Genomic DNA, 12260 nt, shown 5'->3' on the forward strand with positions numbered 1-12260 from the left:
GACCAGCAACAACACATTCATTCCTGCTGACAGTGGATTTTTCTGCTATGAGTCAAAAAGGCCTGATATAGAGAAAACTGGGGATTTTTTTTTAGAAACAGATGAGCAAAGCAATTTTTTTTTTTTTTTACATACTATAATTTGAGTTTCCCTTTAAAGGGGTTGTCCCGCAAAACAAAGTGGGTCTATACACTTCTGTATGGCCATATTAATGCACTTTGTAATGTACATTGTGCATTAATTATGAGCCATACAGAAGTTATCAAAAGTTTTATACTTACCTGCTCCGTTGCTGGCGTCCTCGTCTCCATGGTGCCGACTAATTTAATACTTAAGCTGTAATTTGCACAACCCCTTTATCTATAAAACTATTTCCCAGATACTAAAATAACAAAAGTAATGTTCTCGCCTCTGCCCGATCCCACTCTGTCCCGCCCCTGTACTTGGTCCTACGTGCCTATGTTTGTTTACAGGCTGTAGGCCCATCCACTTTACGGGACGTCACAGGCACTGCAGCCAATAACAGAGCTCAGTGATCAACTGCACTCTGTAATTGGCTGCAGTGCCTGCGACGTCTTGTAAACAGACTGGGGCAGCCTGTAAACGTGGCGTCACGAGGGAAACCCAGAGAAGTGGCGGAGGACACCGCAGGAGCGGGGAGAGGTAAGCATTAGAAATGAGCGAATATACTCGTTTCGAGTAATTACACGATCGAGCACCGCGATTTTCGAGTACTTCCATACTCGGGTGAAAAGATTCGGGGGGCGCCGAGGGGCGGGGGGAGGCGTGGCGGAGCGGGGGGTAGCAGTGGGGAACAGGGGGGAGCCCTCTCTCTCTCCCTCTCCCCCCCACTCCCCGCTGCAACCCCCCACTCACCCACGGCGCCCCCGAATCTTTTCGCCCAAGTACGGAAGTACTCGAAAATCGCGGAGCTCGGGCGAAAAAGGGGCGTGGCCGAGTACGTTCGCTCATCTCTAGTAAGCATGTAATTATTTGGTTTTTTACTGCCTGGGAAAGAAGTTTTACAATTAAACTATAACTTTGACAACCCCTTTAACTGTTACTTCTAAGAGCTTCTAATGTCTGCATGTCCCTATCCCAGGTCCCTTTTAAATAACACGTTAGTACCTTTTATAGTCATGACAAAAACCATCAGCTAAGGCTTCTTTCACACTGCTGGACGTGGTTTCCGTTTGTCTCTATCATTTTTGGAGGACTCAGCAGACTAACTGAATATGCTTTTCGGTCCTCGAAAAATGGTGGAAGTGAACAGAATACATGTCCACATGACCCACTAAAGCCTATGGTGTTCAGAAGGAACCCTAAACTAAACATTTACAGCAGTTCAGCTGGAACCCCAAGGAGGAAAGCCGCGGCGTGTGCAGCAACACTGTGGGAACAAAGCCTCACCACGGATTTTCGGCGGAATTTCCGTGTGGACCCTCCGCAGGGAAAATCTGCAGCATTTATAGTGGCAGCAAAGTGGGTGACATTTTGAAAATCTTGTCTGCAAGCTGCAAGAATAATCCGCACAAAAGCCTTGTGGAAATTGACATGCGGTGGGGAATTTAATTCCAAAGCATGTCAATGTTATCGTTGTTTCCACAGAAATATGCAAATACCAGATGGCGCAGATTTTGTGACAGACTTTCCACTACTCATCTGCTGCAGAATGCCCGCTGCAGATATTCCCTTTAAACCGGCCCCGTGTGAGACCACCATAAGACTTTTTGAGTCCCCCCACAACAGCCGTGAAGCAGAAACAAGTATGCGGCACCTAAACAGAACAGAGGGACTGATAAATCCCTAATGATCAGTACTGAGTCTGGTTAAGGCCTCTCACACAGGCGGGGTTTTAACAGCGTTTTGCAGCTTTTCTCAACCCCCGCTAAAAACGCTGCACTAAGCTCCATTCATTTTATTGGGGCCCCTCAGACGAGCATTTTAGTGCAGCATTTTCAATGCGCGCTAAATCGAATGTTCCATCTTACAGCATTGCAGGACGCTTTTACAAATGCTTGTGTCAAAGCAGCCTAAGGACGCTTTCACACGGACAAGAAAACTGATACACAAATCGTGCATGAATATGACCACTATTCTTTTGAATGGGGTCACACGAGTGATTTTTAAAATTTTTTTTCCCAGCTAGGTGCACATGGTGTGATGTGAAGTTTCCCCATTGAAGACAGTGGGAGGCACTCCGCAAACCGCGACGCGGGGAGAAAAAAAAAAACGCAGGCATGTCCTATCTTTGGGCATTTCCTCGGAACCCATTGCATTGCCCATTGTTTTCAATGTGAGGCTTAATCATTGAAAAAAAAAGGGAAACATGCAGTGGGCGCTTCTTTCCTGAACGAATACGAAGTGGCTTTAACACAAAAACACCCTGCATCTGCGGGGATATCACATGTTGGTGAGAGCGATATTGGGCCGGGTTTTATGGCCTGATATCGCATTTGCTCGTGTGAAATTAGCCTAAGTCCAAAACATGACTACCGCTAGTATGTGTTACATATTACATATTGCTGCCCCAACTATAGCAGTGTTCCCCTTTTATCATTCGTGTGGGGTCACTTCTCCCACCTGTAGTGACATCAGAATGATTGGAGCTGTGGTTGCACATGTACGGCCACCACTCCATTCATTTCAGTGGGGCTGATGGAGATATAGTAGCCAAGCACTTGCACTCTATCTCAAGCAGTCCCATTGGAATGAATGGAGTGGCACCACGCATGCGGCCACAGCTTCATTCAATCTCCTCCTCACTGTGAGGTGTAGTGAGCCTGCAGGGAGGAGAATGGGGAAATGGACCCTTGTTTTTGGGATCAGTGGTGGTCTCAGTAGTGAGCCCCCTAGCGATCCTGTGGATAAGTGATAATTGTATCACAGTACAACAGCTTTAAAGCTCATTGCAATTCTTAATTCCTTCTGTATATGGCCGGACATAAAAGCAGACCCAAGAGAAATGAGATAGTGATTCACTTAAATTATAGTTTGTAACAAATTGCTACTTTCAGCCTTCTGCTTGTACGCACACGATCTACAGGGTTGCTATCCTGCATAATTGCTAACCACCTTTGGCTAATATATTTTACAATAATCCCAACATGCATAAGATCCCAGGTAAGGAACTGCATGTAATATACGCTTGTTGTTCACCGCTTTAAAATACAATTAAAATCTCCCATTAAGGGACTGTCCAGTTGTAAACTGGTGAAGGCCTGTGCTCAAGGTAGGCCATCAGCAGTAGATCAGACCCTGCCGCTCAGACCCTAGCCGATTTTAGTGCTGTTTGCACTCCTGCACTTAGCTGATTTCTGCAGGAAACAGATAGCTATGTTCCCAGTGGCCAGACTTGGTATTACAGGTAAAGTTCCTATTCACTTCAATGGGAACTTTGCCCGTAATACCAAGACTCACCAATGCAGTAGGAACGGAGCTGTCTCCTTCCTGCAGAAATCAGCGTCACCAGCAGTGGACCCTAACCGATCTACTATTGAGAACAAGCCATCAATAGTTTACAATCGGACAACCCCTTCAAGGCCAGATTCAGACAAGCGTATTTAAATACATTTTTAATATGGATTTGTATTATGTACATGTTATAGATGATATTACAACTGTAGGTCATCGGTATTTATTCAGCATTTGTCTCCGTACTGTTTTTAATTTCTATTGGGCAAAAAGTGAACAGGATTGGCCCAACAGAAAATAATAGCATTACGGAGGTAGAAAAAAAAACAAAAACAGGTCTTGCTACAGCCATGGAGAATACAGCCGAGTGAATACATACGTAGATTAACGTTAGCTACAAAAAAAAAAATATATATATATATATGTTAGATTTCATAAACCCTCGGCTTAGGATTGGACCTGTTCCTTATAACATTCCAGCTCGTTTTCCTTATGGCCATATGTTGTTAAAGAAATGAATGAGCATCCATCTCTCTCGTATGGCGCCAGCTGGAAACCGTCGCCCAAAGTAGTTTCCAGCCAAAGTCTTATTGTATCCGAATTCCTCCTCCACTGTAGTGATGTGACGGCGCAGGCCTCCGCTTTACTGCATGTCTGCAGTTTTTAGTTTGTGTTCGGATCACGTTTAGTGTAGCGCCATGAAAGCATCCCACATGCCCCCTAAACTGGGCTTATTACTTTAGGCCAGATTTACTCAGGCCATTTCCTCGTGTGTGTTGCGTTCGATTGCGATATGGACAGAAGTCGCAAGACGAAATGGCCTATTTTTTTTTTATTTATAGGTTTATACACATGGCGATTTTTTTTCTCGGAGACTGAGAGTCAGAGGCAGAAAAATTGCAGCATGCCGTGTTTTTTGGGCGTTATCACCCATTCATTGCTATGGCTGCGTGAAAAGAAACAAATCACATCGCACTCACATGCAATTGCCAACTGCATGTGAGATGTGTTGAGTTTTACTATTAGGCTGGGTTCACACGGGTCGGATTTGTCACGGAAATTCCGTGCGGAATTTCGCCGCTGCAAATCCGCATGTGGCCGCTAATCCCAGGATTCTCAGAAATCTCGTCCACACGGGACGACAAATCCACTGCGGTTAAGCCGGCAGAAGCCGCCGCTGCGGCGCGGATTTGCCGACCACAGCATGGGTCGGCAAATCTATGGGAGTGCCGGCCGCAGTGGAAGAGCGAGCAGCCGGGCCGCTTCAAAGCCCCCACGGGTTTTGCAGCTGTGGTTCTCTCAGCGGAAATCTCGCGGTTTTTCGCTGCGGCCAAACCGCGAGGTTTCCGCCAAGAATCCGCCCTGTGAGAACCCAGCCTTAAGGTCCAATGTCCACGGGAGGATTTGATTTGCGGAATCTGCACGGGTCACCCGCGTGGAAGATCCACAATTCAAAGTGTCCATAGGGAAGCATTGAATTTAAGCATGTGGATCTGATTTGCAGACCGTGTAGTGCGGAAAACAAATAGCAGCATGCTCCATGTCAGTGCAGATTCCGTGCAGACGGGCTCAAAAGAAGTCAATGGGTGCGGACGATCCGCGGATGTACTGCGGATACATGTAATACCGTGTTTCCCCGAAAATAAGAAATTGTCTTATATTAATTTTTGCCCCAAAAGAGGCACAGTGTCTTATTTTTGGGGGGGGCGGGAGGGGGAGGAATTATACTCACCTGGTCCGAGACGTCCCGATGCCTCGCGCTGGTGGTCTCCGGCGGCAATGCGGCAGTCTGCAGTGTCCTCCACGCTGAGATATCCCTTTCTTTCTGGTGACGGGACTTTGAATACCCAGCCTCCAGCAAAGCGAGCGCTGTGAATGGATAGAGCGCCAGCCAATCGGCGCTCGATGAGCCAATCACAGACATTCAGTGATATCATTCACTGAATGGCTGTGAATGATCGAGCACCATCTCTGATTGGCTGGCGCTTGATCCAATCACATTGTTCGCCTTGCTGGAGGCAGGGTATTCAAACCTCCGTTACCAGAAAGAAAGGGATATCTCAGTGCAGAGGACATGGCAGCTTGCTGCAGCACCATCGACCATCACGAGAGACTCAGACGTCGTGGGCCAGGCGAGTATTGATGTTTTTTTTTCCTTATGTACTTTAGCCCGAAGTAGATCTAAACTGCTCAGAATGGAGATCCCATGACCATCTGAGGAAACAGAGGCCGAGGATTTCAGACAGAAAGAAATAACCAAGGTAATACTAGCTCACATATATGTACTGGGCGGATAGCTATGTAATGAATGACTAAAAACAAAACACCGGAGTAGCCCTTTAAACGGAGCATGCCTCATACATTTGTCTCATCTGGCAGCACTATGTGCCATATGGAAAACCTATGCCCGCCAGGAGCTGGAGTAACCTATGTGCAATCTATGCCAGGATCTGGCATAGATTTGGTAAATTTGGATTGGACACACTTGGCCAGCCCCCTTTTTGAAAATGAGTCCGGATGCAGCATAAATGGCTAAAAAAAATTGAGTGAAATTAATGGCTACACCTGGAAAAAATGCTTGACAAACAGCATGATAAAGAGATCTTAACCTACAACACGCCCTGAAATCCAAGAGAAAATAGCTGCAAAAACCTCAATATGATGGCACTGTGTGAATGCACCCTAATGGGACAGCCGCCACCAGCTCAGCCCCCCCCCCAGTCGCTGGCCGCCACCAGCTCAGCCCCCCCCAGTCGCTGGCCGCCACCAGCTCAGCCCCCCCCAGTCGCTGGCCGCCACCAGCTCAGCCCCCCCCCAGTCGCTGGCCGCCACCAGCTCAGCCCCCCCAAGTCGCTGGCCGCCACCAGCTCAGCCCCCCCAAGTCGCTGGCCGCCACCAGCTCAGCCCCCCCAAGTCGCTGGCCGCCACCAGCTCAGCCCCCCAAGTCGCTGGCCGCCACCAGCTCAGCCCCCCCAGTCGCTGGCCGCCACCAGCTCAGCCCCCCCCCCAGTCGCTGGCCACCACCAGCTCAGCCCCCCCCCCCCCGTCGCTGGCCGCCACCAGCTCAGCCCCCCCCCCCAGTCGCTGGCCGCCACCAGCTCAGCCCCCCCCCCCAGTCGCTGGCCGCCACCAGCTCAGCCCCCCCCCCCCCCAGTCGCTGGCCGCCACCAGCTCAGCCCCCCCCCCCCCCCCAGTCGCTGGCCGCAACTAGCTCATCCCATTACTGCATCTCTCATTCACCCGTCACTGTCAAAACCTTATGTGATGTTGAGCAAATGAAACTATAGAGAGGAACAGGCGCACGTAATGCGGTCATCCTCACCCGTCTGGGAGGGACCATCCTCTTAGGTTTCTTAATCTACTTGCATTCTTAATCACTTCAAGCAGACCACAGTACAGCAAAACCGTTCTTCTAAACTACCGTCTACTAGCTCCTATGGGATGAAGGGTCAGGAGGACACAGCCCTGTCTATATAGGGCCACCCTGCAGTATATCTAATCCTCAGTGGAGGTCTACTATATAATGCCATGCAACGGAAGCTATATAAAAACACCAATATTGGGATCGATATATTATTTTCAGTGGGCTGCTGTATAATCCCCTCTAATGAGATACCAAGACTGTAGGGCAGACGTGACCCTCGATGTGTATACTGGTGTGGTGGCACATACATAGGGAGTGGCGCAGGGTTTCCACATCACTGTGAAGGTTATAGGGCGTATCCTAATGGGACACCCAGCAGGAAGGGGAGAACCCCTTTAAGAAAATCCCTAGTCAAGTGGGCACCTCTTTACTCACATGACTGGCAGAGGGGCAGACTACACACCCTTCCAACAGATCAGACACTTATTTATGTCATGGGCACTTAAGTGGGCAGGGATTCCCTCAGGAGAGGCCCAATTTGGTCACTTAAAAGTAAAATCACAAGAATAAGAAGATTTACAAATGCATAATTTTCATATAGCTGGCACAGATAGTCCGAAGCATGAGTGCCAGCTGTACCCATCTACCTGCCAATGCGCCTTATTTTAGTAACCAACAGTAAAAACTTTTACTGATCAGAACTGAAAATAAAGCAAACTTTTAGCTGCCTTGGTTACTAGGCTGCTGGGAGTTGTAGTCCTCTGACAGCTCGTCCACGTTGCCTTGCTTGCCGTCCCCAAGTGGTGACAGCGCTGTATGACACAAGACACTTTACTGAAGTTTTGTCACTTGTGGTCCAGAAGGGGAGACGGGTCCCAAAACTTTGGGTCCCTCTTGGAAGACACGACTTAGGGCCCCTCTCCCCTGCAGAGCAGCACCCGGGGCCCCTCCGGGAGGACACATCGCTCACAGCCAGGTCTATAAGGTCCCGGCACACACTGACACCGCAGCAGGAAGCGTCCGTACCACCGCAGCACCGCTCCCAGCTCTGAGCCGGAGACCCCCAGAATCCCCGCAATGTCATAGTTGTAGCCCCCGGCACAGTACTGGTTAACACGCCGCTCTTATAACTTACAGCCATAGTGGGGACGGAAAAGCCCGTCCACATCATCTGAGCTGGACATGGTGGCTTCAGGCGGGTTCTGGATCCGAGCTGGACCGGCACAGTTCCACCCGATGGGGAGAAGGGGAAGGAAGGACACAAGACAACTTCTCCAGAGGTGCAGGAGCCTCCTCGGTGCCCTGAGAGCAGGCAGGGTGTGTCCACCCCGCACATTAACTTCTTCCACCCCACTTCTGCCCTAAACAGCAATTGCAGCACCCTGATTGGTTGTTTGGGTTGGCTGGATGTGCACGAGGATAGAGTTCCAGAGATGTGCATGTGAAGCAGTGCTGAGCCGTCAGTGGTAGTGATGGGAGCTCGGTGCTCATGTTTATGCAGTACATATGGTGTGTTGTGTGAATATGGTGCATATTAGCATGTGGTGTGTTATGTGGCGCATATCAGTGTGTGGATATTAGCCTACATACTCTAATATGTACCACACACACGACCACACCACATGTACTGTATAAAAACACATACACGCAAACTACATACACCCATGAGCACATGCTAGCACACCACCACGCAGTAGCCTGACACACATACCTGCATACACACATATCCACACACTAATATGCACCACATAACACACCATATTCACACAACACACCATATGGATTGCATAAACATGAGCACGGAGCTTCCCATCACTGTCATTGACGGCTTCAGCATGTGCTTCACGTGTTGTGTGAATATGGTGCATATTAGCATGTGGTGTGTTATGTGGCGCATATTAGTGTGTGAATATGTGTGTATGCAGGTATGTGTGTTAGGCTACTGCGTGGTGCTGTGCTAGCATGTGGTCATGGGTGTATGTAGTTTGCGTGTATGTGTTGTGTTAGTGTTTTTATACAGTACATGTGGTGTGGTCGTGTGTGTGGTACATATTAGCATGTGTAGGCCAATATCCACACACTAATATGCGCCACATAACACACCACATGCTAATATGCACCATATTCACACAACACACCATATGTACTGCATATACATGAGCACCGAGCTCCCATCACTGCCACTGACGGCTCAGCATGTGCTTGACGTGCACATCTCTGTAACTCTGTCCTCGTGCACATCCAGCCAACCCAAACAACCAATCAGGTTGCTGGAATTGCTGATCAGGGGAGAAGGGGGGTGGAAAAAGTTAATATGTATCCTCAGCCTATAAGGGCGCCAAGTCCTTCACAGCCGGCTGCGGAGATGGGGATGTGCTGCCCTGCTCTCACACCCTGTGGGACATGATACCCCTGTCAGGAGCAGATATATGTATCTCACACAGGGGCAGGTAGATGTACCTCACACAGGGGCAGGTATATGTACCTCACACAGGGCGGATATACGTATCTCACACTGGGCCAGATATCTGTACCGCACACCGGGGCGGATATCTGTACCGCACACCGGGGCGGATATATGTATCTCACACCGGGCAGATATACGTATCTCACACCGGGCAGATATCTGTACCTCAGACTTGGGCAGATATCTGTACCTCACACCAGGGCGGATATATGTTTCTCACACAGGGCAGATATATGTATCTCACACCGGGCAGATATACGTATATCACACCGGGCAGATATCTGTACCTCAGACTTGGGTAGATATCTGTACCTCAGACCTGGGCAGATATATGTATCGCACACTGGGGCGGATATATGTATCGCACACCGGGGCGGATATATGTATCGCACACCGGGGGGATATATGTATCGCACACCGGGGCAGATATCTGTACCGCACATCGGGGCGGATATATGTATCTCACACCGGGCAGATATATGTATCTCACACCGGGCAGATATCTGTACCTCAGACTTGGGCAGATATCTGTACCTCACACCAGGGCGGATATATGTTTCTCACACAGGGCAGATATATGTATCGCACACCGGGGGGATATATGTATTGCACACCGGGGCGGATACCTGTATCTCACTCCGGGGTGGATACCTGTACCTCACACCGGGGCTGATACCTGTACCTCACACCGGGGCTGATAACTGTACCTCACACCGGGGCTGATACCTGTACCTCACACTGGGGCTGATACCTGTACCTCACACCGGGGCTGATACCTGTACTTCACACCGGGGCAGATATCTGTACCTCACACCGGGGCGGATACCTGTACCGCACACCGGGGCGGATACCTGTACCGCACACCGGGGCGGATACCTGTACCGCAAACCGGGGCGGATACCTGTACCGCACACCGGGGCGGATACCTGTACCGCACACCGTGGCGGATACCTGTACCGCGCTCTGGGGCGGATACCTGTACCGCGCTCCGGGGCGGATACCTGTACCGCGCTCCGGGGCGGATACCTGTACCGCGCTCTGGGGTGGATACCTGTACCGCGCTCCGGGGCGGATACCTGTACCGCGCTCCGGGGCGGATACCTGTACCGCGCTCCGGGGCGGATACCTGTACCGTGCTCCGGGGCGGATACCTGTACCGCACTCCGGGGCGGATATATGTACCTCACACAAATTACTCCGTCTGTGGGCCACAGTCATACACGGTACCTGTGAGGAGGAACATGGCGGCTGAGGGTTGCTTTAGGCTGCATACTACTGGTGACACTGAGGGAACTGAGACCCTCTGTGAGGGAAGTCCACAGCCTATATAGCAAAGCGAATGATGCTTACCAAACCTCATCCACTCACTGCAGAAAATGACATGGGGCGGTGGAATTTTACCCCTTAGGCCTCGGTCACATGGGCGATTTCTCACGTGATTTGCGCATGCGCACGCGATCGGCGATTTTATAGAACCATTGCTTTGCAATGGTATCGGACACATGGCCGCTTTTTATGCGCTTGTCCGATGAATTATAGGACAAGAAATGGCAGATCGCGGCTATCTGCGATCTGCGATTCCTTGTGTTCTCTGTATGCGCTCAATGGGGCCGGCAGCAGCAGCGCCGACCCCATTGAGAACATATACTACACAAATCATTCTCCTCTGCCACAGCTGTAACAGCTGTGGCAGAGAAGAATGATGTTTGCCCATTGAATTCAATGGAGCCGGCAATACAGCCGACTCCATTGAAAGCAATGGAGTGCCGGCGAGCGCGGGATGAATTTTTCGGGAAGGGCTGAGAGTTGCCCCTGATTGGTCCCTGCGCTGAGCCAATCAGAGGCAGCACTCACTCACCCATTCATGAATTCATGAATGGGTGAGTGAGAGCTGCCTCTGATTGGTGGGGGCTGTTACCAATCAGAGGCAGCCCATTCAGCAGGCAGGGATTTTAAATCCCCGCCTGCTGAATACTACTCAGAGCAGTTCAGGAGAACTGCCGGCCGGCCGCGGCTGAACTCCGGCTGCACGGACAAGGTGAGTATATATATTTTTTTTTTTACACATTTTTGGATGATTTTCAGGGAAGAGCTTATATTTTTAAGCCCTTCCCGAAAATTCATCCTGCGCTCGCCGGCAGCCCATTGCTTCTCTGCTCCGGCCCGTTTCAAAGGAAACGTGGCTAGGAGCAGATATCATCATAGGTGATGATACATATACAGCCACTTGCTGCTATATGCGGCTATAGTCGCATGTATGTGAAGCCCATGCTTTCCAATGGGTTCCTTCACATTAGCCATGTTTTGTAGGCTGCTACATTGCAAGAAAAATAATCACAGGTTGCTAAATATTGCCGCGATTTGCGATGTTTTGTAGACGATATTTCCCTATTGAGCCTTCCTTTGTGTTGCATCGTATCGCACAAAATCGTGTTTTTTGTGCGCTGCGATGCAACTTTTAAGTAGGAAGTCCTACGGTTTCCCTTAAAGGACCTGCTGCATAAAAAATAAAATACATTAGCTAACAGGCGCTGTCTGCTTGGCAGGACTTTTCCTCTGTCAGTTCTGCGACACTTATTTGTAGTATTCAGCCTGTAATTCCTGGGGGTCAGGGGTTCAAAAATCCCGCCTCCAGGAAGAGCTGGCTTTGATTGGCTGAGCCACGGCCCTTGAGAACCAATTACTGCAGTACTTGATGAACCAATCACAGCCATGGCATTGTTCCCAATGGGAAACTTTGCATCATGCTCACGTGCAAGTCGCACACTATGCAATGTTTTTTTCGACCCCATTTAAAAAATGAACGAGGCGTTACGAGGAATGCCCAAAGTTAGGACATGCCGCGATTTTTTTTTCTTTTTCCCCACAACGCAATGTGGGGAAAAAATTGCTCATGCATATGATCCCATTGAAAAGAATCTCGTATCGCACAAATCTCAGGGGAGTTTCACAGCTGTATGAAAGCAGCCTTACGTGAACATTAATGGCGCTTGTGTGATAGTGGCCTTGCACAGT

At 49.6% G+C, this 12260-nt stretch overlaps 1 protein-coding gene across 1 annotated transcript in view; it reads right to left on the minus strand.

Annotated features, from left to right (window-relative positions):
• Positions 1-8108, minus strand: part of IQGAP1 (IQ motif containing GTPase activating protein 1) — a 127832-nt gene extending 119724 nt beyond the window's left edge. Inside the window, exon 1 of the mRNA XM_066592693.1 lies at positions 7914-8108. Coding sequence (XP_066448790.1) covers positions 7914-7962 — 49 coding nt within the window. The 5' untranslated portion in view covers positions 7963-8108. The remainder of the gene's footprint in view (positions 1-7913) is intronic.
• Between the last annotated feature and the right edge of the window lie 4152 nt (positions 8109-12260).

The sequence above is a fragment of the Eleutherodactylus coqui genome, chromosome 2 (assembly GCF_035609145.1).
Source record: "Eleutherodactylus coqui strain aEleCoq1 chromosome 2, aEleCoq1.hap1, whole genome shotgun sequence".
Lineage (NCBI taxonomy): Eukaryota > Metazoa > Chordata > Amphibia > Anura > Eleutherodactylidae > Eleutherodactylus > Eleutherodactylus coqui.